At 38.0% G+C, this 27,618-nt stretch overlaps 4 protein-coding genes across 5 annotated transcripts; 2 read left to right on the top strand and 2 right to left on the bottom strand.

The window, feature by feature from the left end:
* Positions 1–1,945: 1,945 nt before the first annotated feature.
* On the top strand, positions 1,946–7,750 carry xkr4 (XK related 4). The gene is made up of 4 exons (XM_085930085.1): positions 1,946–2,640; positions 4,989–5,188; positions 5,776–6,130; positions 6,757–7,750. The coding sequence occupies exons 1-4, from the start codon at positions 1,946–1,948 to the stop codon at positions 7,355–7,357; spliced, it is 1,851 nt and encodes a 616-aa protein (XP_085786211.1). The 3' UTR covers positions 7,358–7,750.
* A 4,993-nt stretch (positions 7,751–12,743) lies between these two features.
* Positions 12,744–17,835, bottom strand: tmem68 (transmembrane protein 68). Its single transcript, XM_085930983.1, has 9 exons — positions 17,807–17,835; positions 17,337–17,484; positions 16,912–17,085; positions 16,527–16,626; positions 16,164–16,331; positions 15,704–15,897; positions 15,478–15,538; positions 15,125–15,264; positions 12,744–14,705 (listed from the first exon to the last, which is right to left on the bottom strand). Exons 2-9 carry the CDS (start codon positions 17,394–17,396, stop codon positions 14,601–14,603), a joined length of 1,002 nt encoding a protein of 333 aa, XP_085787109.1. The 5' UTR covers positions 17,397–17,484; positions 17,807–17,835; the 3' UTR covers positions 12,744–14,600.
* A 235-nt stretch (positions 17,836–18,070) lies between these two features.
* On the top strand, positions 18,071–24,717 carry tgs1 (trimethylguanosine synthase 1). 2 transcript variants are annotated; one of them, XM_085930515.1, is made up of 15 exons: positions 18,071–18,311; positions 18,416–18,483; positions 18,642–18,763; positions 19,029–19,113; positions 19,642–19,740; positions 19,866–20,381; positions 20,628–20,751; positions 20,962–21,048; positions 21,172–21,328; positions 21,560–21,851; positions 22,140–22,283; positions 22,740–22,886; positions 23,027–23,245; positions 23,467–23,543; positions 23,971–24,717. In XM_085930515.1, the coding sequence occupies exons 1-15, from the start codon at positions 18,205–18,207 to the stop codon at positions 24,082–24,084; spliced, it is 2,358 nt and encodes a 785-aa protein (XP_085786641.1). In that variant the 5' UTR covers positions 18,071–18,204; the 3' UTR covers positions 24,085–24,717. The 2 variants fall into 2 exon arrangements, with proteins under 2 accessions (XP_085786641.1, XP_085786640.1); XM_085930514.1 differs by having other exon boundaries at positions 18,072–18,311; positions 22,137–22,283.
* On the bottom strand, positions 24,376–27,487 carry blvra (biliverdin reductase A). The gene is made up of 7 exons (XM_085930516.1): positions 27,383–27,487; positions 26,845–26,968; positions 26,600–26,719; positions 26,379–26,476; positions 26,125–26,232; positions 25,815–25,983; positions 24,376–25,368 (listed from the first exon to the last, which is right to left on the bottom strand). The coding sequence occupies exons 2-7, from the start codon at positions 26,964–26,966 to the stop codon at positions 25,113–25,115; spliced, it is 873 nt and encodes a 290-aa protein (XP_085786642.1). The 5' UTR covers positions 26,967–26,968; positions 27,383–27,487; the 3' UTR covers positions 24,376–25,112.
* Positions 27,488–27,618: the final 131 nt, after the last annotated feature.

The following is a 27,618-nucleotide window of genomic DNA, read 5'->3' as shown; positions in this document are numbered from 1 at the left end:
GGTTAACGGCTGCATTGTTACATCAGCAAGAGAAAAAAAAAAAACACTGAGGAAAAACTTTGGTGCCATCTGTAACTACAAATTTATCCCTCCAAACAGACAGGCAAATTAGGATGGAGAATACATTGTTGGTTTGAAAGGCTATGTCATTGGGTGAATGTAAAACTTTTAAACTTTTGTTTAACATTGCCAGGGATTTTGCAAATAGGTGAGATATTTTGCAGTTTGACCTGTCATCCACACTTCACCGGAGATTTCTTTAAATAACATTTTTCTGAAAACGCCAAACAAAGTGGAGATTTGCAGATATCTCTAGATGGACAGTTGTTACCGGTGAATTATATATTTGTCATTGTCAGTCAAGATTTTAATATTCACATGACATGGCTTCTAGATTTTTAGATAGTGATTACATTTGTAAAGTTAGAGAAATGTGCCTCATCTACCCCCTTATTCCCACACACCAGATGGTTTGGTGTGGATATGGCTTTTTAAAACTAACACAGAAAGGCAATTTATTTATATACCACATTTCACACACAAGGCAACTCAATGTGCTTTACATAAAAAGGATTAAAAAAAAAGAACATAGAGCATAAAAAAGGGAAAAAAATACAGAATATAATGCTTACAAAATCAAGAAAAAAATTAAAAAGAGAGGATTTTAATTTAAGAATACGCTGCGGTAAACAGTAATGTTTTTAGTTGTACTAAGTTCATTTTGTTTCTCTTGTCAATCACAAACAATTTATTTTAGGTTGAAGGCGGAAGTACATGCCAAAACATGTCAGGTAATGCAACCTAAAATAAATTGTTTGTGATAAAAGAACCAAAAAAAAAAAAAAGTGAGTAACGTTTTTAGCCCTGATTTAAAGGAGCTAACAGTTTGAGCAGACCTCAGATCTATGGGAAGTTTGTTCCACAGGGGGAATATTGTTGTTGTTCTTTTTTTAAAGCCTGGCTATGTGTGGACAAAGCCTTTGTAAGGCACTTTGAGCACACCATATGTTGTAGATAGAAGGACAATGAGTGTGCTCCATCTCCATTCCTACTCTGTAGAAAAATAAATTAAAGCATGATACGTTGACCCAAAAAAATCTGTGGAACAGTGAGGCCGCGAAAAGTGAACCGCAATAAGGCGAGGCAACATTCTATACTGAAACTACAATAAAATGCAATTAAGCAGCTGAATGTTTTTTTTTTTTTTTGATGAATCAGGAAATCAAATTGAACTAATGTTGAAGTGTAAAGTGCTAAATGGACATCTAGTGGATTATAGATTGCAACAAGATCAATCCAAAACATATATACTGTTGGATTCTGTGGTGCAAGGACTGAGAAAAAGAAAATCCTTCGTAATTCAAATGAATTCATTTCAATGTTTTGATGTCACCATCTAAATCACTACATTTGCACCACGGTATTTGAGAATATATTTGTAATAATTTTTTTACAAAGGAAAAACAGTTCATTTAACCGCAAACCGTGGAGGGGGAAGACAGTCAGGGAGAGATGATGTCATAGTTTCTGGTCGCTCCCATTGAAAAAGCCAGTGGATGCAGGCTTCCTCTTCTTCTTCAGGCTCTCATCACCTCATCAGCTTCGTTCCAACTTGGGCGGATGATCTTCCAGGCATAAAACGGAAAAAGCCAGCTTTAAATGTCAGCCGAGGTCCGTCTAAAGAAACGCAATTAATATATGATTTGAACCCAAGCGGAAAGATGTCAACTCAAACCCTCCTTTTTGTTTTTTTTTAATTGTGGATTATGACCTGTCGCCTGTGTAGCGGAGCCGCTCCTGCCCAGAAAGAAGGAGGAGGTGGTGGGGGACAGAAGAGGAGGAGACGCGCAGAAGGGTGTCGACGGTGAGAGGAGACAAGGGGTGGAGGAGAGAGGCTCAGAAGGTGGGCGAAATAATACCCTAGTATTATTACAATTTGCTAACAATGGCTGCTAAATCAGACGGGGTCCTGAAGATGAAGAAAAGCGACGTGGCCTTCACGCCCCTGCAGAACTCGGAGTACTCCGGCTCGGTTCAAGGGCTCCACCCGGGCTGCCAGCCTGACTCCGCTGGCGCCGGGGACGCTGACTTCGTTAACGGGGAATCACGGTGTTGTGGCGGCGGGGTCTCCAACACGGCTTGTCTCCGCTTGGGGAGGGAACAGCAGAAATACACGGTGTGGGACTGCCTGTGGATAGTCGCCGCAATAGCCGTGTATGTGGCCGATGTGGGCACTGATGTGTGGCTGTCAGTCGACTATTACCTCCAGCGAGACTACTGGTGGTTCGGCCTGACACTCTTCTTCGTCGTACTGGGTTCCTTCTCGGTGCAGCTTTTTAGCTTCAGATGGTTCGTTCACGACTTCAGCACAGAGGAGCCGGCGGAATCCACCGCCGATTGCTCACACATGGACGGTAATAAACTGCTGAGTGGCTCGGCCTCACACGGTGATGTGAGCGCTCAGCATCCTCCCACCACGCCGCAGAGACAGGCGTCGACCGCGAGTAAAAACACTACGACTAACAGCACCAACAGCACCGCCATGGGAAGCCGGACTCGGAAACGTTCGGCCTCATATTCCTTGTGTATGTGGTTCTCTCAGTCTCTCATCCACATCTTCCAGCTGGGCCAGATATGGAGGTAAGGATGCTTTTTGTGTGGATGGATGTGCACTTGAGTGGAATGAACAAATAAATAAAGCTTTATCTTTTTTTTGGAATCGAAATGCCCTAGAATTAAGAACTAGCTTGGGCATGCAGCTGCCATCTTTTGCCCTTCTACACTAATACACAGAGAAAACGTGATGGGATGCTTTCACCCTCTTGCCTTGAAGGTAAAACTAGGAACCTTAATAAACGCTGCTGCTGCTGTGCATTCTACTTTTGGGATACAGGAGATGAGTGTCACACACATCTCATGACAAGTGAACCTTCCTGATCACCTGAAGTCGGATCATCAATTTTTAAATGGGTGTCAGATGTTAGACACGCCCACATTTATTAGGTAGCTAAATGCTGCGTAACATTCAACCCTTAAGATGTGATGTGGGTCATCATTTTCATATTACTTGGATCAATAAAGGGAAATGCACATTATTATTTCTCATGCAGCCTTAGTTTTCATCATATAGTTAAGGCAATCCTTTTTACATGCATATATAGTTTTTCTTTCTTTTTTTCCTTCTCCGTTTTGGTCACTTGATGACAGACCATCTTACTCAGAGTGTCTGTACTGTTAAATTATTTCCTGACTGTTGTCTTGTAATTACAGTGGTACATTCATTATCTGTGACTGACTGTCAACCCGTGCAAGGTCTGGTCCGATTCGAGCAAAGTCAATTGGGATTAGCGCCAGCTCCCGGAATACAAAATGGATGGATATTCAAGATCCTTTCAGGGCCACAGTTTCTCTTAACAAATTATAAACATGATCAACACAGGTTGAATTTGCAACCTTCTACTGTTTCTGCCAGTTTTTGTTCCCACATCACACATATGGCCTATTTTGTGAAAGCACAACAATATCTCTCATCCCTCTGTACATTTCTATTTGTACAGAACTTAATATGAATTTGTAATCTTGGCGCACTCCTTCCGAATGTACATACCGCTACTGTGTTTAACCACTGTGAGTGTACTGCCACAATGCATTTAGAAGCATCTATTGCAATTAATTTCTTTATGCTGGCTGCAGTTAATTATGTAGTATGTATTTGATATACGCACAGGGCATCAGTACTCATGGAACTAATGGGTTTGTTAAGCGAGCCTGCTTTGTTGCAACACTAAATTTGAGTTGTCATGGTGATTTAAGGAGGGGTGTGTGACTGCAGTTTAACAGCAGCTGTTCAAAGCCGACACGGTAAAGTATCTCCATCAGGGAATTCCAACTGCACTAAATATTTCACTATCTATGCGTGTGTGTGTATGTGCACGTACGAGTGTGTGAAAGGTGTATCCACTTCTTGCATTATTCATATCCATCTTGCAGAAGTCTCTCTGACCACGATACACTATGGAGCTGAATACGTTCATAACGTATTAAACATTTTCACCTTTTCAAATTAGCCGGATTAGCCACACGGTGTTTATTACCTTCAAAATCAACCTCCTTAGTTAGATAATACGTTATATGGCACTCTTAATAGATAAAAAGAATAGAAGTGTTGGACAATTGATGGATTAAGGGAATAATCACAGATGTCTTTATAATACGCAATTTATAATGGTCCTTTTGTATAACAATGATACCTGACTGCACTTTGGGTCAAGGAAAGCATCTCAAAATTTATAGAGTATTACTTTACACAGTTCATCTCATGCTTACTAACAGACCAGCTTCACACTCACACATCGCTATTGCACTGTACTAAATATCAAAATCGATTTAATTGGGATGAATGATCAAATTGCAGTACTGTAATGCTTGATAAATGTCGGCTGCTACTTGAGAGGGAATATGCTGGATGGATGAAGTGCTGTTGCCATGGTAATAGTGACTGTTCTGATGCGGATGGCCTTAGTGCGAGGCTGAAATGAAAATGAGACATCACTTTCCTCTTCACTGGATGTGACAAGCAGTCAGAACTGGGACACCTTCGGTTAAATTGTGAATGTAGCTAGAGTGGCAGGGCAGACAGTCAGCTCAGTCTCTGCCACACATAAACACACAATGAGACAAGTGGGAGCAGAGAAACATGCTACAGCTTTGATACCCTTGCACCAGATTATATTTTCCAAATATGTATTGACAATGGCATTTAATTTCTTGGCCCATTAGATGACTGCTAAATGCCGGAAAATATTGGTTATAAGAGAGCATGAAATATGTGTAGGAGGCTAAGGCAGAGGACAAGACAGAGAATGCAAGTCACAAATGCAAATCAAAAAATAAATAATTGCAGTATTTTTACGACATTTAATTCATCACTAAAATTCTGGTAGTTACCACTTTGGTCTTATTTTATTTGTATTATTTTTATTTTACAGGTACCTCCATACTATTTATCTGGGCATTCGGAGTCGTCAGAGTTCTGACACTGACCGGTGGCGTTACCATTGGAGGATGATCTATGAGTTTGCAGACGTGAGCATGCTGCATCTACTGGCCACTTTTCTCGAGAGCGCTCCACAGTTGGTGCTACAATTGTGCATCATAATACAGACACACAAACTTCAGGCTGTGCAAGGTAAGAGAAAAATCTCTGTAACAGGCAACTTTTAAATGTTGACCACAAATTACAATTAATCTGGGAATCCCATCATCATTGTAATCATCATCATCTTATTCTGTACTTCATAGAAAATGAGAGTTAAATTTAAAATATATCTCTTTAAATCTTTAGAACATGTGATTGGCTGGACTATTCTAGCAGCTTTATTTTCATTTGTGGTAATTATGTTTTCCTCTCAAAAAAAATAAAAAATCTTTCCGGCCTGTTTAGTTTACCCAGCAAAAATTCTCAGGCCAGATTATTTAAAAAACTTTATTCATTTTGTCGTTAATCCTAAATATATGCTTTGCTGGACATATTAGCACACAATGTTTAAATCGTATTAAAAGCTTATATTGTGCCCAAAAAAAAAGAGCATTTGTATTTGTGCTCACCAGCAGATGAAAATAAGTGTCTTGTCATTTTCCCACTAGATTCATCCCTCTTAATCAGAGTTGAATGCAGTATGACTGATGGGGAAAATACTTCATTATTTGTTTTGGTGCTAAGCTTCAGCAAACACCTCCGTCATGGAGACAATGTGAAATGTGTTTGTGTCTCAGGTATGACAGCAGCAGCCTCCCTCGTCTCTCTTGCCTGGGCCCTGGCCTCCTATCAGAAGGCCTTGCGAGAATCTCGGGATGACAAGAAACCCATCACCTACCTAGCTGTCATCATTCAGTTCTGCTGGCACTTCTTCACTATCGCCGCAAGGGTCATCACCTTTGCCCTGTTTGCGTCCGTATTCCAACTTTACTTTGGCATTTTCATCGTGCTACACTGGTGCATCATGACCTTCTGGATTGTCCACTGTGAGACGGACTTTTGCATCAGCAAGTGGGAAGAAATTGTGTTTGACATGGTGGTGGGCATTATCTACATCTTTTCTTGGTTCAATGTTAAGGAGGGACGGACAAGGTGAGAAGTATGCTTATTAATAATCTAAATAAAATCATATTTACAGTTATTATTATTGCTGGTAGACCGCCAAAAGAATTTTTTTCCCAAATCACGCATCCAGCTAGATAGATCCTATATGTGTGCTTAAATGACATCTATGGGATGATGTAAGGCAATCATAAAGTGAGATGCGACGGGCGGTAATATACCGTATTTTCCGGACTATAAGGCGCACCTAAAATCCAAACATTTTCTCAAAAGCCGACATATAGTCCGGTGCGCCTTATATATGGACCAACTTCCTAAATTTAAACTGGCCCTAAGCATTGTGTCATGAAATCAATCATAAGTGGCCCGCTGAAGACTGTGAATCATGAATCAAAAAGACTATGGATCATTATTTTGTGATTATAAAGTAATTTGTTGCATCTGAAGATGGAGAATGATTTGATTTGGATTAAAAATCTGACATAATGCGTTAATGGTGTTGCCTTATAGTCCGGTGCGCCTTATATAAGGACACAGTTTTAAAATGGGCCATTCATTGAAGGTGCGCCTTATAGTCCGGAAAACACTGTCCTGTATGAGGAGAACATCCTAATTAAATATAATAAAGTTATTCTCTAATTTGTGTCGTTGCACAGGTGTCGTCTTTTCATCTACTACCTGGTGATACTGGTGGAGAATGCAGCTCTCAGTGCATTGTGGTACATCTACCGCTTACCTCACCCCACTGACTCCTTCGCTGTGCCAGCACTCTGTGTCATCTTCAGTAGTTTCCTCACAGGGGTAGTTTTCTTGCTCATGTACTATGCTTTTTTCCATCCAAACGGGCCTCGTTTTGGTCACTCGCCAAGCTGCCAGCGCCTTGATCTGGATGCCGCCACTCAGTTTTCCACACTACCGTCTGAGGGTGGCACCAATTCTCTGCGCTCCAACCGAGGAGCCACCACAACATTAGAGCGCGACGCTGCAAAATATACGGAAAGGGATGGCTGCATGCCAGTGTTTCAGGTGCGACACACCGTGCCATCTACTCCATCATCTCGTGCGCCTCGCCTCGATGAGACCGTCATCAAGATCGATCTCTGTCGGAACCGCTACCCAGCCTGGGAGCGCCACGTTCTCGACCGCAGTATACGAAAGGCAATTTTGGCCATAGATTGCTCGATGACTCCTCCACGGCTGCAGTATAAAGATGATGCCCTGGTACAAGAAAGGTTGGAGTATGAAACCACATTATAATGCTCTCTTAACTCCACCCAGCAGCCAGAATCAGCAAAAGAGACTGTGGCACGTGACGACCCATTTCATCTCTCTCCCCCTACTTTCTTCGTCAACTCAGTGACCTTCCAATGAAAAATCCAACGATCAGAGGAGAGGTGAAGCTCATCACTATCTCCTTTGTAGTTTTACTTGTCTGGTTATTTTTACTTGGGTTCATCAGGGAAATCCTGTGTTATTAAAAAAAATGCATATCAACAGAGTACTGAAAAACTCAAAAACCCCAAGAGACTTATGTGACTTGGGCTGAGTTCAACAAATCCATAGGGATATCCTTATCCCTCCAGGGTCCAAGTTTGAAGTCATCAGATGTTACACGTGTATACCTATGTGACACTTGAATTTCTGAAGAAAAGTTCCCTGATTCCCTGATTCAAAACTTGAAAAACTCATGTATGTCTTACTGTGCAGGTGTCCTCATATTAGAGAGTTCTGATGACCTGATGTTGTGTACACCTCTCATCAATTTGACAACAATATCTGTTCCCTTTTCCTAGTGCCAAAACGTTTCCTTTGAAATATTGAAGATGTGGAGCGCCTCATACAGTAGACGGGCACAGTAGTCTCTCCACAAGTGCAGACTTTTAATCGTCTTAGATCATTCTAGAAGAAGAAGAAGGTCGAGTACTTGAAGACAATGGTTAAAGTAGCACTTATTTACAGTTGTCAAACCTGGCTAAAAGAAAGGGTGGAACAAAAAGGTCGAATTGTGAAGTTGGACACAAAGATCCACAGCCTCTCTCTCTCCAACTCACCAATTACCATGGGAAAAAAAAAAAATCCTGGTACCTCAAGTCCACAATAAAGAACAGCCTTCTTTGCTTAAGTGAGCTGAAGTTCCACCTTGTGAAGGAGAGCAGCAGAAATGAGGACTGTGGCAGATGCCATTTGAAAACAAATGACTCGTGGAGAATCCAAAAGATACAGCCAGGAAGGAAGCGCTTGCAACGCCAAATCGAAGCAACCGGGATGTACAATACTTCTATACAACATGCAGCATTTTCTTACCTTTTCAGATCAGTAGTGGGTACTGAAGTCATTGTTATTCTTGTTCTGTATGTGCAAAAGTCTTAGATCACCATTACAGATGTTGTTTTAGCAAGTACTATAATACAATGTTGGTGAGTAAAATACAGGCCTCAAACAAGGCCAAGCTGTGAACATAAATAACTCAACTTAAGTATCACCAACAAAGTTCTTCCTTGGTCTATGCCCGTCCTTTACTCATTTTCATGAAGATTGGTCATTATTTTTTTGATCCTGTTCAGATTAATGGCTGCTGTAAAAAAAAACAAGCTCATTAGAAGAAGAAAGCTCAAGGTGGCCTAAGACTTTGCACAATACCGTATGTGTCTGTGTGTGCGTGCGTGCAAGTTTGTGTGCAAATATATGGACCCCTTTATGGCCTACGTCATGATGACATCACATCAGTGTTAGCTGGAGGCAAAGTGAAGTTGAAATATGCCAACTTGCGTTTTCAAGCATGCTTTGATCATTTAGCCTCCAGCTAAGCCACGCCCCCCCTAAAATGATGCCACATTGTTTACAAACTCAAAAGGGGTCCATATGTACATTCAACTACTGTGACTTGCCATGCCCCTTGTGGAATTGAACGGGATTCCCGGATGGTACTGCTGACTTGAAAAGACTTAAGATAATAGGCCACAAGTTGAGCAGGTTGTTCCCCGGCCCACTCACTTCCTGACTCCCACAGTCATGATATTTGAAAGAGAACACATCTTCCAGGGTTAAACGTATATCGCAAACATTTAAATATAGTTCAGGTAATTATTAAAGGAACACTTAAACATTCCATACTGTCCTCGTATGGGAATCTAACTCTCCTCCACGAAATTTCCCCCAGTCATCTGGAAAAGCTACAATAGGTATTGGAGACAAAATCAAGAGGTGAGGTGTGTGTATATATATATATATATATATATATATATATATATATATATATATATATATATATATATATATATATATATATATATATATATATATATATATATATATATATATATATATATATTTATTTATTTATTATTTATATATTATATTTGAAAGAGAATGTATATATGTATATATATATATCTATATATATAGAGAGATAAATATATATACATATATACATTCTCTTTCAAATATCATGACTGTATATATATATATATATATATATATATATATATATATATATATATATATATATATATATATAGTGTATTTCCACCTCTTTCCTAACTATCCCAACCTAAAAAAAAACACATTCAGGGAATGCTGGGATGTTAAAGTAAGCACATGATCATACAATGCGATGTAATTTTCTCATTTAGTCAAATACAGCCCTTACCCAAAGTAGCTTCCATTTTTTAAATTGTTTTTGCAATGTATACAATATTGTTATTTTCCAAGGAAAGAGAAAAGCACAACACAAGGCAATTGGATAATCAGAATGTTACTTTTAATTTGATTTGTTCAGTCGCGTGAAAGGTTGCATCATTTCAGCTTCTCTTGTCAGTCTGAATTTAAATGTAATAATGACATTGTCCGAGACAAAAATCGTCATATCATCATCATATGGCTGACATGCCCTAACCTACTTGAATATCTTTGTTAAAAGTAATGATTTGTATTCTAACAAAGACAAGGCAGATGAGAAAGGCTGTATGTATTTTTTATTTTCATTCTACTAGCTCATAATCCAGGTTGCATTTTCCTGAGTCTTTAATTTTTTCTCTGTGGTTTCTGCCCAATACTGTTTTGTTTTGCAAACATTTCATTTGCTTTTTTCCCCCAAAACAAACCATAACCAATGTGTCTTGTGTGTGTGTGTGTGTGTGTGTGTGTGTGTGTGTGTGTGTGTGTGTGTGTGTGTGTGTGTATGCATAATGTATTGTGGATCCCATGGTGGTATTGTTGTGGGACAATGTTGGTAGAACATGCATACTCCCCAGTCATATCATTTTTTTAATTTTTTTATTACTGTGACCATATGTTCGAACATGTACGGAAGAGGATTAGGGCCGGTAAAGGAAAAAAAAAAAAGGGGGGGGTGACAGAATTCTGAGTTTTTCTCAGAATTCTGACTTTAAAGTAAGAATTCCCACTTTAAAGTCAGAATTCTGAAGAATTGTGATTATAGCAGGTCATGGGGAAGTTTAATTAGTAAACAGTGTGCAGTTAGTTTGTCATGTCTGGCTGTAACTCGCTGTCGTAGTAATTATACCATTTATTCAACAATGGTTAATAATTCGCGTCCATGTGTGCGACAGTATGGTATGAGTTGCAGACCATATTGTCAATTTAGCGTTGACATGAAGCTACCTCAGTACATTCAGTTAATGAGTACCTTCTCGTTTGATCACATCCACCCATTTTATTCCTGACAGTGATTGCTGATATAACATTTCATTGTAAAGCCAATATCACAATGCTTACAGTACATACAAATGATTGCATTATCATTGTAATGTGCCAAACTGAAACCTCAAATGTCCCATTGAAAATTGAAGTATAATTCATTTTTCTAAGGCCCTTTCAGCATAGTAAAACCACAAATCATACAAAAAGTATGACATTGCAATTGAGCCAGCGTTGCCGGCGTGTTTCCATAATGCAAGAGTATCAGCAAAGTTTACCAGGTTGATATGACCGCAGTCGAAAACGTCTTCACATGTCGGTCAGGGTTAAAGTTGGATAGTTTGGTATAGCAACAGCCTATCTCAGTCTATCAGAAAAAAAAAGATTTTCAATTTTCCAATCATTTATTTGTATAGACAAATTAGTCATCGAAAGAAGAACAAAAATATTAACACAAGTTATGGATGTGTGTAAAAGATGATTCAATACTTATCCCCATAGGATTTGAAGGACTGTTCATTTTAAAGTGAAATGATTTGATTCATTTGGATGGATCACAATTTGATTTAGTATTGTACGGTATACATGTCATACTTGTCGATACTGTAAATGTGGCATTTTCTTCAAAGATCACGTGCTAAAATCCGATGCACTCTCATATTGCGCATCATGCATGGATGGATGGATATCTTTTAGCAGGAAAAGGGGTCAAAGTATATCTATTAAATAAATAATAATCACTTAAACAAAGTATGAATAATTTGGCCGACTCTATGTGTTTATATGAAGGTGCAAATGTAACTATTCACAATTTTTTTGGTCGGGACAGCAGGTTGTGTGCATGTCTAAACAATGGCAAACTACTTGGAGGTTCTTTCTAATTCCCTACCTTGCAATTTTGTGGAGATTGTGGTATGTGAGACATTGATAAAACAAAAATAACAACAATTTAACAGCACCCCACTCACATTGGTGTAGCGTGATTATTCGCTCTCGATACAGCAACGGACTTGCTAAAAACTATAATGAAAGTGAGTGACTGTCTTAGTTTTGATGGACATATTAAAACCTGTGCGGTAACACCTATTTTAGATGATTCAACACACGAATAAAGGTAAAATCATGTTGTTTCTCCTGTCACACACTTGTATGAGCAACCTGTTCAAGTGGCTTGGTCGACAGTTGGATGATACCACGTACTAAATGAATATCGGAAATGATGAGTTTAGAGCTTAACTGTAAATAAACATATGCAAAATGTACATGTTTAAAAATAGGACATTCCTATCTTGAGTTCTGACTGTGAAGGGTTTGATGCCAATAGGTTGGCTCTAATTATGACAATATAAATTACTTCAGAGAATAAAACAATATGTGTGGTATATGTGGTGTATTTTCAGAAAAAAAAGAAATGTTTAAGAAAAATGGTAAGTTGCATTCTGTGATTAAATTCTGAAGTGCTAAACTGCGGCGGGAGGGTGTTCTATGGATGAATACATTAAATTAAAAAAAAAAAAAAAATCCAGTGATGAAGATCAAAACATTTTTGTACATACGGAGTTTTTTTTGTAAATTTTTATTTGAATCTAATGCAAACTACCAAAATGTATTTAATAAAGTACACTGTGGTTATTTCGATGGTAATTTTCTGGCTCCTGTAGATTCTATTCATTATTCCTTTTTCAAACATTGTTTATTTATATATATATATATATATATATATATATATATATATATATATATATATATATATATATATATATATATATAATTATAATTATTTGACACCTAAAACAATCTTTGTGCTGGTAAGACTTGCAGAAATAACTGCTAGTCTACTCAGCCGTCGGATCGACGGGTGATTCCATTATCATCATATTTATTATATATTATATATACACACACATTTTCATCAAATGGAGCAAGATTAATTGAAACGGTATTTCTTAAAAAAATAGATTTATTCAAATTTAAAAATGCTCTATTTAGAGTCTGTCATTTAAAAGCAGGTAGACTACACATATAGAAATGAAGCAGCCAGGACACCAATATAAAACAATCAGTTAAACAACACATTTTTGATTTTTACAAAAATGAACTCTGAGTTGGCAAATACAATGTTCAAAAATTGTTGTGCAAAACCTTCATCAACTGAATTATTAGTACATACATGCAAATATATGTTTACATGCACATAAAAGGAATAAATTACACTGCATCTGCAACCACAATGTAGACAGTTCAAAAAGGGAGATATGTACTGCACATTTTAAAACACTCCAAAGCACCCAGAATCTAGAAATAATACAAATAGGATTACATTCTGATATTACGCAACATACACCTAGCAAATTGTGTTCCCCAAACTGTCACTATAACATCGAAATTCCAACTAAATACATCTTTCCAAGTGTGGCCAGATCAGTGCTTCTACCCTTCTCTTAAATATGGTTGCTATGGAGACTCCTCTTCCAAAAAAGATGACAAAGCAAAATTCCATGAAATTTATCCCTTTACCTGACTCAAAATGTCACTTTCAAATTCAAGACAATAGCATATTGGCAATTTACAAATGAGTTCAATTTACCCTGACAAAGTTGTAAGCTGAAAGTAACTGTCTACAATATTTAGGCAGTCGAGGAACTGTATGGATGGGTGGACGGACGACTGATTCTGCAAACTGCATTTTGAATTTTGGGTGACACTATTTCTATTTCAAAGAAAAGTAAAGGTGACCTGTGGATTTTCATGTTCAGTGCAAACAAACTTAATAATGAACATCCTTCCACATATTATGCTAAGTAGACAGTCTTGATATGTTCCAACAACCACTTTTCCAATCATTTGTCTTCAAATGACATTTTACATACCAAAATAATTCTATTAAGAAAGAATGATACCCATATACCCATACAAAGTGTTCACAAGCTTTTAGCTAGAATGTGTCAAAATCTGTTTTCATTGATAATATAGTAATTTAAAGGTGTTACTCCAAGCACACAACAAAAGTAGTACCCAAAATAAATAAAAAAACATGAGGCTAATTGGTCATAACTATTAAGACTTTTCACAAACAACGCATATTAAGAGTGGCTTAAAACAACTGTTTTGATTTGCACACCAGGAACGGAAAAGCAGGGCTTCTGAAATTAAACAACTTTAAGACCCTTCAAGAAATCTAGCTTTGATAGCCATGTGGAAATCAAGCCAATTAACACAGTGATTTTCTGACCATCAACACACATTATCTTTTTAACTCAAAGAATATGTATGGAGAGGGAACCAGTTTGGCAATGACATGAGTCTATAAGGCAGAGGTGTCAAACTCAAGGCCCGGGGGCCAGATACGGCCCGCCACATCATTTTATATGGCCCGCGAAGACAAATTGTGCAGCAAATTTATGTGTCATTACTATAATTGCAAATTGTCTTCACTTTTAATAATATCTTTTTTTTTTAAAGATTTGACCAGTTTTTACTCGTCTGATTTGAAAACGAGTTATTTGTCAGTTTGTTTTGTAGCTTTTACTGTATATAATATGAGGTGCTCATACATTTATTTGGGTTGAGAATCATAATGGCCCTATGACTACAATGCGGCCCGTGAAAAAAAATGAGTTTGACACCCCTGCTATAAGGTATTTCATGTATCTAACTTGTATCTGGAAAGTTCCAGGACTTGTGTCACGAAAGATCCATCAAATCCGGATTTCAAGTTTTCTGCTTCGACATAATCCTTCTTTAGAATAATGCACTTTGCCAACGTAGTCTACGTTTTTGAACACACTGCGTCTTTGTCCCATCTTTGTTCTGCCTAATGGGTAGTTTGTGTATGGTGATGCTATTCAATTTTGGATTCGGTGCGGAATCTTTCCAGAAGGGCTCTCAGAACGTTCCCTGGCTTTTGCTGGTGGTTGTCTATGAGAGACTGGACAGCCTGTTTTACCTGTAAAGGAAAGGATCAAATATATAGTCTTAAAATGACTTATTACATCATCTTCGTCATCCATGTGCCATTTTCTCTGATTTATTTACAGTTTACAAACTGTCTGAAATGCACTTTGGGTCCATCAACTTTACTAATGTGATCTGAGTTTTCAATCCAATTCAGGATCAAAATGAACACTCCTCGTGATAGTCACTAGCAGAATGTTATGATATTTATTTAAAAAAGACTATCAGATTGTAGATTCATGGTATAATTTTTACCTAGAAGCACCACTGTAATTCACATCGGAATAATATTCAGGTGCAGTTTTGTTAGGCAAGTTATTTGTGTGCCAATCTCAGACTCTGCATTGTCTCTGAACAAAAGTTTGTTTTGCCTTTTCTCAGTTAGAAATTTGAAATGTGTTGTGAGCGTACCTTTTCTGCCAACTCTGAAGCACTTATATTCGGGTCATAGGGGATAGGATCGCCAAGGAATGTCCGGAACTTCACTGGGAATCCACCATATACAGGAGCAATAGGAAGACGAAATGTCTCGTACATCCAACGGAAAAATCCTGGTCAGAAAAACACAGGCTCAGAACATTGGGGTCTGGTGTGATTGAAAAATAAAGAGATAAATAAATAAATGACAATTAGGGCTGACATTTGAATTGTATTTGCTAATGAATTTTGTGCTGGTGAACAGAAATGAAATAAATGGTTGATTAAAGATTAAAAAAAAAAAATGGCAAAAGAATTCAAGCCAAAAAGGTTAAATGAGCGCTTACTCAGTGTTCCCAAAGATCTGAAGCCTTCTCGGACATTTTGGGTAAACATTGGAATTATAGCCTGAAACACAAAAGATAATACAGTATATATACATAATAACTGTGCATTTAAAAAAAAAAAAATTAAATGGCTGTGGTTAGCGTTTTGTTCCTTACCTCTTCTGGATACTGTAACCACAAATGAGATGTAAGGGATTATTTTCTAATTTCAGGAAAAAGTACGTACCACCTTAGAATCAATGGCGACTTGGGCGAAGCCTTTGCGTTTGCCCCAAAGAAGAGGATAAGTCTCATCGCTGAACAAAGCCTCTCTCACACCTCCCGGAGAAATGCCCAACAGGTGACCATTCTTCAGTGCCTGTACACACTCCTCCTGAGGACCATGCATCACACTGAACACCTCCAATAGTAATTTGAACCCTGGCGGAATCATGGATAAAAACACGTGAATTTTGTTGCTTAACTCATATACCACAAAGGCAATATTAATCAGTTGAGTTTACACTAGCGGGGCACATACAACATATTGTAAAGAAAATTATGAGGTTTACTTTCTTTTTCCATATAGTACTGACTCAATAAACTACTGTCGCTAAATAGAAAAATATATATCACATATATCGTGAACCTACTCGGGAGTCAGCAGCACTCTTGTAGATTTGGTATCTGTCAGAGACCGCACATACCTGGTATTTTGAAAAGGAAGTGGTCAGCGACAGAGTGGCAAGTTCGTCCTTTCTGGATAATGACATTAGCTAAGAAGTAGTAGTAATCAATCGGAATGGCTCCATGATAGTACACTATTAGTGCTGGTCCTTTGTCTGGGATTTTGTCCATCCCATGGATCTCGTAGCCTGGTAGAAAAGAAAATTACACAAGGCAGACGTGATGGAAGACAAAATAACAGCATATTACTGAGTTACAGCAAAGAAACATACCACTCCAATAATTCTAAAAGGTCACAAACGCTGTCCTGCCTAAGAGTGGATTTAAAGCTTGGCCCAGCACACTCCACAATTTGAGTACATTTCCACCGAATTTAATCCTACCGTGCCATATAGCGCCATGTCCATCCCATAACGTTGCCAGAGTATTTCTGGCTCCATCCCAAAGGTTGTTGCAGTATGCCTCTCTCAACTGATTCTTCCTCTGTTAGAGGATAAAAGGATGCAAAATGGTTTAACAACTACACTGCAACTTAACAACTTCAACATCTACGATTTGACTAAAAAAAACTCATTTTTTTTTTTGTCTGCGCTTTGCCTACTTGAGTTTTCTTGGATCTCATTTAAAATTAACAAAGTTCTTGTTGACAGAACCTAGAGAAGCCTTGAAAGACTGAAAACCTATATATGGTGGAGTACTTGACAGTAATCTGGACCTAAGTGATACAAAGTAAAAAGCACATTCAAACAAAACATCATTTTTGCTTACCTTGTAGACGTGAAGAAAAAGTATCGAAAGGTAGAGGAGGATGACGATGAGGAAGGGTAGGATAAAGACAATTGCTAGAGGTGTGAAGACCCACAATAAGTATTCGAGAACACTCAGGTAGTCCTCTACCTGACCAAGGCCAACCCATTCCTCCAAGGCATGAAAGCTACAAAGCTGTAAACAAAGATGAACATACAGTAACTTCAGTTGCTACATGCAAAAATAATCATATAATAAAATAGATGAACACAGCAGTTTACAATATCTACATAGACGCAGATACAATTGTTGGAACGTTTCTGCTAATGAAAGGAACATTCACAATAATCACTAAATATATTCAGACGTTGTAAAGATCACATTTTCAGATCAGATTTTTTGACTACATGTTGCTTACACTCCAAAAGATAACAGAAATGTCTTACTAGGAAGGCGACTGTGTCCTCTGCTCCCGTCAGACATGACTCGTTAACAGCATTTGACATCCTTCCTTGCTGTCACTCACTCAAGACGTGGTTCTGGATTTTTCAAATGATGATGCTTGAATAGCATTTGCGACTATAACCAAGCAAACTAGGTAAGAGAAGGAAACGATTAAATTTGAGTTTTTTTGGTGGCGCTGTTAGGAAAGTTACAACTTCATAATACTCTATTAGTATTGTCTCACATGACAGACGGTGTTTGGAATAATTAGAAAGGGATTAGCTTGGCAGAAGCAATGTTATTATCATAACATCGACAAAAACGATGGGCCAGTGAGTGTGTCGTCATATTTACTCGCTGATAAAATTCTGATATTACGTTCACGTAAATAAGACCAAACATGAGTGAATTAAATTATAATGGCTGGTAGAGACATTGATTAAAACCCTATTAGCAACGACATTTAACTAACAAATGCCTTCCTGGCGATTCCGGGGTCCGTGACGTTTTGAGTGTAACGCAGAAATCGGTCCGGTGGTGACATGTTTTCGAGGGAATGACAGCGAAACCCCAGACATAAAAAAATGTTAATGTATTTTTTTATATATATATATACATAGATTTAAAATACGAGATTTTTTATGTAGTCGAATTTAAAGACTATTACTTCCGACCGGTGTGGGCAGAATCACAACCACAGACCACAAACGTAAAAATCTTATTTTATTCTGAAGGTTTTTGCCGGGAAAATCCGTCCGGAAGACTCTCACGACTCAGAACTAGTCTTCCCATGCTGGCACAACATTAAGTCTGGTTTAATGGTTTAATTTATAGTTGAACAATTCTGATTATTTCGGCTAAATCGACTCCATGATGCTGGACAAGAGCACGGTGTCAGTCGTGGCAGACATATTCTTCACAAGAAAACATACATCCGAAGAAATAATCCACTGCTGCTGCTCCAGAGCTTTTGTACAGTCAGTGATTTTTCTCAGTTATATCTCGCAAACAAGCGCACTTGTTAATGGGTATAAATTATTTAAATGTGATGTTCATCAACTTTTTGTCTGCTTCTTCCTAGTGATCGAGAGTTATATCGGTCAGATAATAGACTTCTCTCACCTGATCAGGCAGACTCTGCAATCCAAGGTAGGTTTTCGATTATATTTTATTATTATTACAACAAGCGTCTCTTCTCTCACATTTCACTGTGTTCCTGAGGTACCCATGTTATTTAAACCTCCCGGATGAAAACGTTGACCAGATATATTCCAGTCATGTGACATATTTCATTTAATTGTCCATAGAAGAGGAGAATGAGGAAGAGGAGGCCGATGAGGAAGTTGAATTTTTAGATGAAGAGTCTCAACTGATGTCTAGTATGGGTCTGCCTCTTTCCTTTGCCAGCTCTTCCAGACAGCGTAAAGAGGTACTTTTAGCTGATTTCTGGTTAAAGTGTGAATACTGTCTAAGACTGCACAAGATATTGAGAAAATATCGATATGGCGAATGCAACATAGCATAGACATGTAAGTTTCAGATAGATTTGTGTGCTTTGATCTGATTTTGACCAGTCAGCTGCAATGCAATCGAATAGCCCAAATACTGTCATTAATATGTCATATATTATATTATGTCATCAGAGGCATGACTAGATATGTCAGATCTGAATTATATTTGTGCTCATGTGGCAGGAGAAGAAATCTACCAAACGACCAGTTACTAATCAGACACAATCTCTTGAGGAACAGGAGGAACATGTGCAGTTTACTGACAAAGGTAATACGTAACAGAATTATTTTTTATTTTTTTTTCAAACCAGCAAGCTAAGGCAAACTTTTGACCAACACTGTTCTCGTCTCTGGTGTATCTTTCTGCAGTGTAACCTGCATCACTAATATGTGGCTTGTGTGGGGTTTGGATCGTTCTATTGAGTGTATTATTTTTTAGAATATCAAAATATCATGCATTTATAAGTGTTCTCTCAAGAGGTGAATAGGAAAGGCATGTTTAAAAACAACTCCAAAGAAAACAATAATGTACAATTTGGCTTATTTTCTTGTACTGTGAGTTCTAGCAGCAAATAATAATACTTGCAGTTGGGCATGGTTGTTGCACCATCATCAATTACACAAAAGCATTTCATACAGGGAAGTTTTCAAAGGTAAATTCTCGACAGAGAAGGTTTCCAAGGCCAATTAAAAGGACTTACCCTAAACTCCTCCCAAGCCACAAAACCCTCATCCCACAAGATGTAATAGTATGATTCACTGTGATTTATAGTTTCATTAATGTCTGTTTGCACAGACATCAGTGATCCTCTGGAAGAAGGACTGAAGACAGGGACGCTGGATGAAGCAGTCAAAACCCCATCTGCCAATGATGCTGGCTGGGAGACATACTGGGGTGGGACTGATGTTACAAATGTGGACACATTCTGAGCATTTTTTTTAATGACAAAGCACATGTAAGATATCCATTCATCCAGACCAATTGACAATTGCATTTTTGTTGATCTCTTTCTGGTAAAGCTCAACAAGGTGAACCTCTTCTGTGGAACAGCTGGTTGGAGAAACATCCTGATGACTTGCCGTCTACAGAAGATTCCCAATGTGTGACTGCCCCATGGGATGACCCCAACAAAAAACCCATCTGGGATCAACACGCAACAGACACCTATTATTACTATTGGGAGCAATACTCATACTGGGCAGCACAAGGCTGGACCACTGACTTATCTTGTGAGAAGAACACTTGGGAAGAAACTACGAATGAGCGGGTGGATGAAAACGTAGTGAACCATTCAGAGAAACAGCTGGATGAAAAAAATGATGGTGTCGAGGTTTTAAATGGTCTCCTTGAAAAGAACTGCACTTTAAAGGCAGGTGGGAACATCTCAGCTGACTCTGGAACAACCAAACAACCTTTCGATATGGCCAGTGTTACAAAGAAACAAGCAGAAGACTGTATTTCTGAGCCCTCTGATGGGGGTAATTCCAATAAGAAATCAGATGTTTCTTCACACCAGGAAGGAACCCAAAACACAGGTAATAGCTGACATATTTCATTATCGTTTTTTAATTTTAGCTGGTAGGAGATACTAAATAGAAGATGTTATTCCGCAATTGCATGTTTGCCACTCTATGTAGGTGTATACAGTATTGAATTACAATGGATGAATATTCTTTTATTTTATTTAGTCGAATAAAATGTCCCACACTAGTCAGAATGAATTGTTTCATCAAATCACTTTGTATGAATAAGTCTGTTTTTATTTTTGTTTATTTATTTAGAGTCTCAGCAGGCTGCAGGGAGTCTCAACATACATATAGGTTCTTCGAATCAGGTATCAAATGGGGAAGATGATGATGATGACGAAAATCCCGCAAGAGACGGACCAAGTAAAATAAAACGCAGGTGAATTTGAACATTTACTTATACCGTATTTTTTTTCACCATCAGTCACTAGTCTTTCATTATTCAGGTACAGCCTGCCTATCAAAAGCCCAGAAGTTTAAATGTCATGATGCGATATATTATAGTTTTACTTTAATTTTTGGGAGCAGTGTATATCATGGATCGTATAAGAACAACTTTCCTGATGGCTCATTTTCATTTTTTCTGCAGTCATGAATTTGATGTGGAGGAGAACCCACATCTAACATGTGATGAAGCCTGGAACAGACTTGGACTGAAACACAATCCAGAGTCACTGTGCGTCTGATGACTTTTTCAGATTATTATTTTTTTTTTTTCCTAATCTCCATATCAAGTTTGTTTTAATCCATCATCAACACTCATATGAATTTGAAAATAATAATCTGACCTATCTTTCAGGTTCGACAGTGTTTTTAACTTTAAAAGCAACTTGGGCAAGAAGCGTCAGAAACGGTGGTGCTCCAAGAGACCTGGCAGCAGTGTGAACACACACATCAGATTCACTGAGACGGATAAAGATGGAACTCAGCCTCAGTGTAGCACCATCCTCCAAAAGGTAGGAATCTGGGTTTGTACTAGTACTTTAAACACACTCCCGTTAAAATAAATTTGTTGTAAATAAATCAACTTGTGTCTACTATGTGTCCTGCAAATCTTGGTGTGGACCGAACAATCCTATGACTGATTGAAAGAGGTCTTGAACCACTTACCACCAAACACCACTTGAGTTAAAATGTGAACGCTACACCGATGACTAAAAACTGCTCTGTTTTTTTTTTTTCCACAGGTTCAAAACTTTCTTGGGGCGATTCAGAGTGAAGCACGTGCAAATTTAAACGAGCAACAACAGCATGACGGAAAAAGCATGCACTCTGAGGAGGAGCCTCCCACTTCATCCGACAAAAATGACGTCAGTAGTGAAAACGTTGCACATGGAAGTCATACATCATTTGAAGAGGAGAGTCCTAATTTCCCAGCCATTGAGAAGAAGGATATCGAGAGAGAGGAATCAACTAGGCAATTGGAATGTTTGGAAGTCCCAGACTTTCTCTTGCCTGACAAACCTCCAGGCAATGTTGGTGAGTGCAGAACTCTCAGAGCACTATAATAATCACATTTAGGATTACAGTTGAAAAATTAAAAAGATATATTTTTTTTAAACACTCATTATTTTGATACTAGTTTGCATGTTTTCTCAAAGTGTGACATACAGTATATTTGTGAAAATAAGTTCAGTGTTTTGGTAGAGAAAGGGTTTGCATGTAAACCAGACTATGTTCAGGGTAGTGCATGCACATCAGGATTGTACATTAGTGTATGGTATTCTTAATAATGAAAAATCAATTTCATTTCGATTGTGAAAGAAGCAAAAAAGCCAAAGAAGATGAATAAACGATGGAGGAAGCAGAAGATACCGGCAGACATGGCATCAGAACCAGGCCTAGCCAAATACTGGGCTCAGCGGTACAGACTCTTCTCTCGCTTTGACGAAGGAATCAAACTGGACAGAGGTCTTTAAATCTTTTATTCATTGGTTTTTGACTCTGCATGAGACGTGGCACTGTTTAATGTTTTTTGTCATTGCTACCGTATTTCTTGGACTATAAGGTGCACCTAAAATCCCTAAAATTTTCTCAAAAGCCGACAGTGCGCTTTATAGTCCGGTGCGCCTTATATATGGACCAAATTCCTAAATTTAAACTGGCCTAAAGCATTGTGTCATGAAATCAACTATAAGTGGCTCGCTGAAGACAATGAATCAAAAAGACTATGGATCATTATTTTGTGATTTTAAAATAATTTTTGCGTCTAAAAAAGATAAAATGGAGAATGATTTGATAAAGACAAAGTTTTAAAATGGGCCATTCATTGAAGGTGCGCCTTATCGTCCGGAAAATACAGTATTGTCATGTGTGCTTCTCCACCTTTTTCAATTTCCCCAAACTTAACATTGTTACATGTTTCAGAGGGCTGGTTTTCTGTGACACCAGAGAAGATTGCGGAGCACATTGCCCTCAGAGTGGAGTCCAGCTTTTCCAACACTCAGCTGATCATTGATGCATTCTGTGGAGTTGGAGGAAATGCTATCCAGTTTGCACTGACTGGGAAAAGAGGTAAAAATCTGTAAAAACGCAAGCAGCTTTTCCTTAACCATAATGAATTTGAAATAGTTGAATTCAGCTTTCAATCAAGGACAATCAAAAATTGCTCATATATGCATGTTTGTTCACATGTCTTGTGTTTTTACTCTCAGTCCTAGCTGTTGATATCGACCCAGTACGTCTGGACTTAGCACGCCACAATGCTGCTGTTTATGGCGTCGCACATCAAATCGAATTTCTGCAAGGGGACTTTCTTCAGCTGGCGCCTCGTCTCTGCGGTGACGTTGTCTTCTTGTCGCCCCCCTGGGGAGGACCAGATTACTTGACTGCAGAGGTGTTTGACATGAAGACCATGATGGAACCCGACGGATATCCTTTTATTTATTTGCAACTTTATGCTGTTGTTCTTTATTGACAATTTAACAGTCTATCAGGAAACCCTGCATGACATCCATTTAGATTGTTTCTACAGTAAATTACTTTTCTAACAACTCAACTTTTTCTAATGACATTTTTTTTTTTTGCCAATTTCGATTTCTAATAATGACATGATAAATATTGTATTAGTTTCTATCCTTAACTGGGGTCACATTTCAGATTTTTCATCTGGCTAAACAAATATCAGACAACATTGTGTATTTCCTGCCTCGCAACGCAGACATGGATCAGGTCAGAATCTTCATTGTCGTAAAATGTGCGGAGGTGCAAAAGTTAAATAAAAACATTTTTGTTCTGTGTGTTTTTCAAAATGGTTCTGGTTATGCAGATACTATGTCCATCAAATATTTAACACCTGCATCATTGAGTTCAAAAGTAAAAATCCATCAGTCTATTTTCTGTACTGCAATATAGTATATATCTAACAGGAATATCGAACAAAGTTTTCTTTACAAAGAAAATAATGAGTAAAATAAAGAAAGCATTGGGCATGGCAATGTTTGCAAATGTTAAATTCATTACTTGGAGCATTCAGTGGCCTTTGCATAATCATTATGCCATAATGAATGATTTTATGTCTATTTGATGTCAATTTATAAAGAAATGTTTTTGACATTTGACAAACCTTATAATGGTGTGTCTCTCAATCTGTCCACAGATTGTCTCCCTGGCTGGTCCTGGAGGTAAGGTGGAGGTAGAGCAGAACATCCTCAACAACAAGTTAAAGACCTTAACTGCTTACTTTGGCAGCTTGATTAGGAATGACACCTAAACCCGGTAACACATCTTTTGAACTTCTTGATTTGGACTGGATTCATCAAGTACATAAAAATGCCAGAGACTTTATTTCATACTTTTTAATCAGGATGTCTGTCTTGTGCCTGTGAAGTACTACACATTTTAACGATTGTTTATAATGTGATCTATTTTGCAATGCACTCTTAATCATTTTGCTACTTTGTGTTATGAAACAAAAGTTTTCGGGTTTTTTTTTTATAAAAAGTGCATGTTCATGTCCACATATGGGCTGGAAGACTTGTTTTATGGAATGGTAAAGAAGATTTAGGAACCTTCATAAACCATAGTGTTTATTAAAATGTTTATACAGTATGTATAGTATACATATGTAGTCAAGGCCCAAAACATTGGCACCCATGTTTTTCTGTCAGATAACACCAGATCTCACAGAAAATGACAGCAAAAACAAATGCTTAGTTGTTTTGTTTTATTATTTGTATGGGAACAGCCAACACAAGAAGCCAAATCTGATCATTCCACACAGACTTCCCAAAATAGACTGGATAACATTTCTTCATACTTGGTAGCACACCCTTTGGAAAAACTGGTCCGCCAACTGCTGAGGTTGCTCTGATTTGAGGAAACTGACGGAGCTAGAAAGGTTCCTGCGGGGCCACTGACTCCCCCTAAAAAAAATATTTTGATCATTTTCCAATGTTTCCACTGTTTCACCCTGTTCTCTGCAGAGAACATGTTTTTCAGGGTTTTCTGAAGAATTTCAACAACCACAAACTATGAAACGTATATTTTAAAGTATTAGTTTCAACAGGCATATTTGTTTTTTTGTTTACATTTTCATCTCATCTTCATTTAAATAGGGTTTTGTATACACGGACACACTAAAATTAAATACTGTATAAATATTGCAATTCATCTGGCATCCTTTCTTTAATCTCTATAAGCAATATTAGTAGTTAGTGTACTTTGGAGGAAAAAAAAAAAAATCTGTTTGCAAAAAGTCCAAATTCGTATCGCAAATGATTAAGTAGAGAGACTTGTTTATTATCTCTGGCAAAGTTGCTGTATTTTCTCAGCCAATTCTAAGCAGTGAAGTATTCTAATTTTCTCTTTCTGGAGATCATCTGGGCTTATTTGGCCCATTAGCTTGGATGAGAAGTGGATCAGATCTTGCATGAAAAGACCCACTGCCCCTCTGGGTGTTGGAGGGATTTCAATCAGTTGTCCGGATTCAAATTGAAAGTTGATATTCTTGGCTCTTGGGAGGCCTGGTGCTCGTTCCTCAATCCAAGTCAAAGGTCTGAAAAAGCAAAGGTGAAATACATCAATTAAATCAATCAACTCAAATTACCCATTCACAGCAAGAATAAATTAAATGCATGAAAGCAGTAATTTCCCTCTCGTGATATTGCTTAATTGTTGATTATTTTTTAAAATCACTGAATAAAACAGTACTTGGGGAAAATATTTTGTGATACACTTAAATAAAACAAATACGTACAAATAAAATACAATTTAAACTTTATCCAATTATCCAAATAATCGATGGAATAATTGATAGAAAATATCGATTTGAAAAAATATCTGATGGGGACAGTCCTAGCTCTCTTAACCTCAATAGGGTAAAAAAACAAACAAACAAAAAACACTAAGAACAAACATTATTTTGCTAACAAAAAGCCCCCCAATCATTCTTTTTTATATCTATCATCTTACAATTTCACAAGGTTAACATTGTTCTCTCACTTTTTGTCAGCAGTTAGCATTTTTGCAGTCATCTTGCTGTAGTTAGTACCCAAGTCTTGTTCCATGGTTGCTGCAGTTACCGAGAGCTCCCCAAACAACTCAACCAACCATGTGAGACGAGCGATGCCACTAAATGAAAGAAAACCAAATCCAGGCTTCAGAGCTCCACCTAAGAAGAAAAACAAAACCCAAAATTAAATAAGCATATCATAAACATCATTATTAAATAGGCTCCCAACAGGTTCTGTTCTGTATGCAGTGTATCCAAATACTACTATTTGTCAGAATTCGGAATAGATAGAACCATAACCTGTAAAATGAAGCGTTCCTTCCTGCAATGTTTTTCCTTTGACCTCTGTCTTCAGCCATTTGAAATCTTCTGAAAAAAGTTCTATGTGCTCCTCGTGAAGAATCACCCCTATCACACACAGACAATATTTTATCTACAATGTTGACATATTGAAGTTTTTTTTTTTTTATACTCTTGATCAACACCTCTCAATTGACAAATCAATTGAGAGATGTATTTCAAGATTTTTTTGTACTTGTACACATTATTATCACCTTTCTCCTGCGCCAAATTCCAGAGTTCAACAGCAGCTTTGTAGTTTAGAGTCATGGGATACTCCACACAAACATGTTTCCCTGCCTGCAAAAAAGTTCTGGTACAGAAAAACATCAAGAACTAGTGTTGTGCACAAAACTTTAAGATGACCTTGAGCAAAGACATGTTTGAGAAATACACTCAGGCAGAAATATTGAACACTTATGATTATTTTACGTACCTGACATCATCCTCATGTGATGCATTCTCTGTGCAGATGAACGCCACGTCAATGTCTTCTCTGCTCAGAGCCTCTTTGATTGGAATCTGACTCACTCCATGCTGACTGTCCAGAGTTCTCCTGTTGACACAAATATTAACGTGAGGTGTCATCAACTCATGACTTAATAACGCCATACCATATATTGAGTATATTGATTTTCCCCATTTCAAGTAGTTTGTATTTGTGCATAATGTGTGCAAGACCTAGAGACGAATCCTTGGACAGTGAATTTCTCAGCGGAACTGCCCGTCAGCGGAGATAAGATGTCTCTGATCCTCACCCAACCTGCTGTCCCGATGCCCACCACCACAGCTCCAAACATCATCCCTGTGAGGAAGGGGGGGTTAGGCTTAACGTTGCATTGATCATGCCTTGCTAAATGAACCAAATTATACTGGGCCAAAAAAAATAGTCACTTTGCATAGTACAAGACAATGATCGGAAACAAAAGATAATGAAGATACTTTTTTGGTGAACTGGATTTACATTTATGTCAAGTGATGGTTTTTTTATAAAATTCTAATTGATGGGGGTTAGGAAACTGGACAATGTGGACGAATGATTTTTTTAATATATAAATATAAAAAATGATGTCTTATCTAATGTATTATTTAAGTGGTTCTTTTGAGGTGGGGGGTGCCCATCCCTCGGTAACTGATGTTCACGTAACCTGTCGTTATTGCAGAATCAATACGCCCTTAACATCTCGAATCTGGTATGCTCCCAGAGTAGGTTCCTTACTTGCTTGTTGAATCTCTACAATCCTTGCGTGGTAGTATTTGTTGAAGGTCTGCGCCCTGTTTTGTAACGTGATGACTGTCCTAGCTTGTTCGCTTGTGTGTACTCTCTAAGTGCGTGCTTATGTGTGTGCCGGCGAAGCCACGCCCCTTATCAGCAGCGTGCTACGGAAAGCCGATTGGGCAATATTTGATATGCGCTTTTGTGGGTGACGATAGAAAGAAAAAGGGTCGCCTGTG

The sequence above is a fragment of the Syngnathus leptorhynchus genome, chromosome 14 (assembly GCF_054491065.1).
Source record: "Syngnathus leptorhynchus isolate UIUO chromosome 14, UIUO_Slep, whole genome shotgun sequence".
In the NCBI taxonomy this organism is placed as follows: Eukaryota; Metazoa; Chordata; class Actinopteri; order Syngnathiformes; family Syngnathidae; genus Syngnathus; species Syngnathus leptorhynchus.
This window is presented reverse-complemented; position numbering and strand designations above follow the sequence as displayed.

What these genes read in the sequence shown, in the direction of transcription:
- xkr4 (XM_085930085.1), top strand. Translation starts at nt 1,946, where the DNA reads ATGGCTGCTAAATCAGACGGGGTCCTGAAGATGAAGAAAAGCGACGTG. An exon ending in CAAACTTCAGGCTGTGCAAG is followed by an intron (nt 5,189 to 5,775) that starts GTAAGAGAAAAA and finishes TTTGTGTCTCAG; the next exon opens with GTATGACAGCAGCAGCCTCC. An exon ending in GTTAAGGAGGGACGGACAAG is followed by an intron (nt 6,131 to 6,756) that starts GTGAGAAGTATG and finishes GTCGTTGCACAG; the next exon opens with GTGTCGTCTTTTCATCTACT.
- tmem68 (XM_085930983.1), bottom strand. Translation starts at nt 17,396, where the DNA reads ATGTCAAATGCTGTTAACGAGTCATGTCTGACGGGAGCAGAGGACACA. An exon ending in TTTTTCTTCACGTCTACAAG is followed by an intron (nt 16,627 to 16,911) that starts GTAAGCAAAAAT and finishes ATCCTCTAACAG; the next exon opens with AGGAAGAATCAGTTGAGAGA. An exon ending in CTTCAGAGTTGGCAGAAAAG is followed by an intron (nt 14,706 to 15,124) that starts GTACGCTCACAA and finishes TTTCCTTTACAG; the next exon opens with GTAAAACAGGCTGTCCAGTC.
- tgs1 (XM_085930514.1), top strand. Translation starts at nt 18,205, where the DNA reads ATGATGCTGGACAAGAGCACGGTGTCAGTCGTGGCAGACATATTCTTC. An exon ending in CAAACCTCCAGGCAATGTTG is followed by an intron (nt 21,852 to 22,136) that starts GTGAGTGCAGAA and finishes CGATTGTGAAAG; the next exon opens with AAGCAAAAAAGCCAAAGAAG. An exon ending in TGCACTGACTGGGAAAAGAG is followed by an intron (nt 22,887 to 23,026) that starts GTAAAAATCTGT and finishes TTTTACTCTCAG; the next exon opens with TCCTAGCTGTTGATATCGAC.
- blvra (XM_085930516.1), bottom strand. Translation starts at nt 26,966, where the DNA reads ATGATGTTTGGAGCTGTGGTGGTGGGCATCGGGACAGCAGGTTGGGTG. An exon ending in GTCCAAGGATTCGTCTCTAG is followed by an intron (nt 26,720 to 26,844) that starts GTCTTGCACACA and finishes TTGTGTCAACAG; the next exon opens with GAGAACTCTGGACAGTCAGC. An exon ending in ATGCTAACTGCTGACAAAAA is followed by an intron (nt 25,369 to 25,814) that starts GTGAGAGAACAA and finishes TTGCTTTTTCAG; the next exon opens with ACCTTTGACTTGGATTGAGG.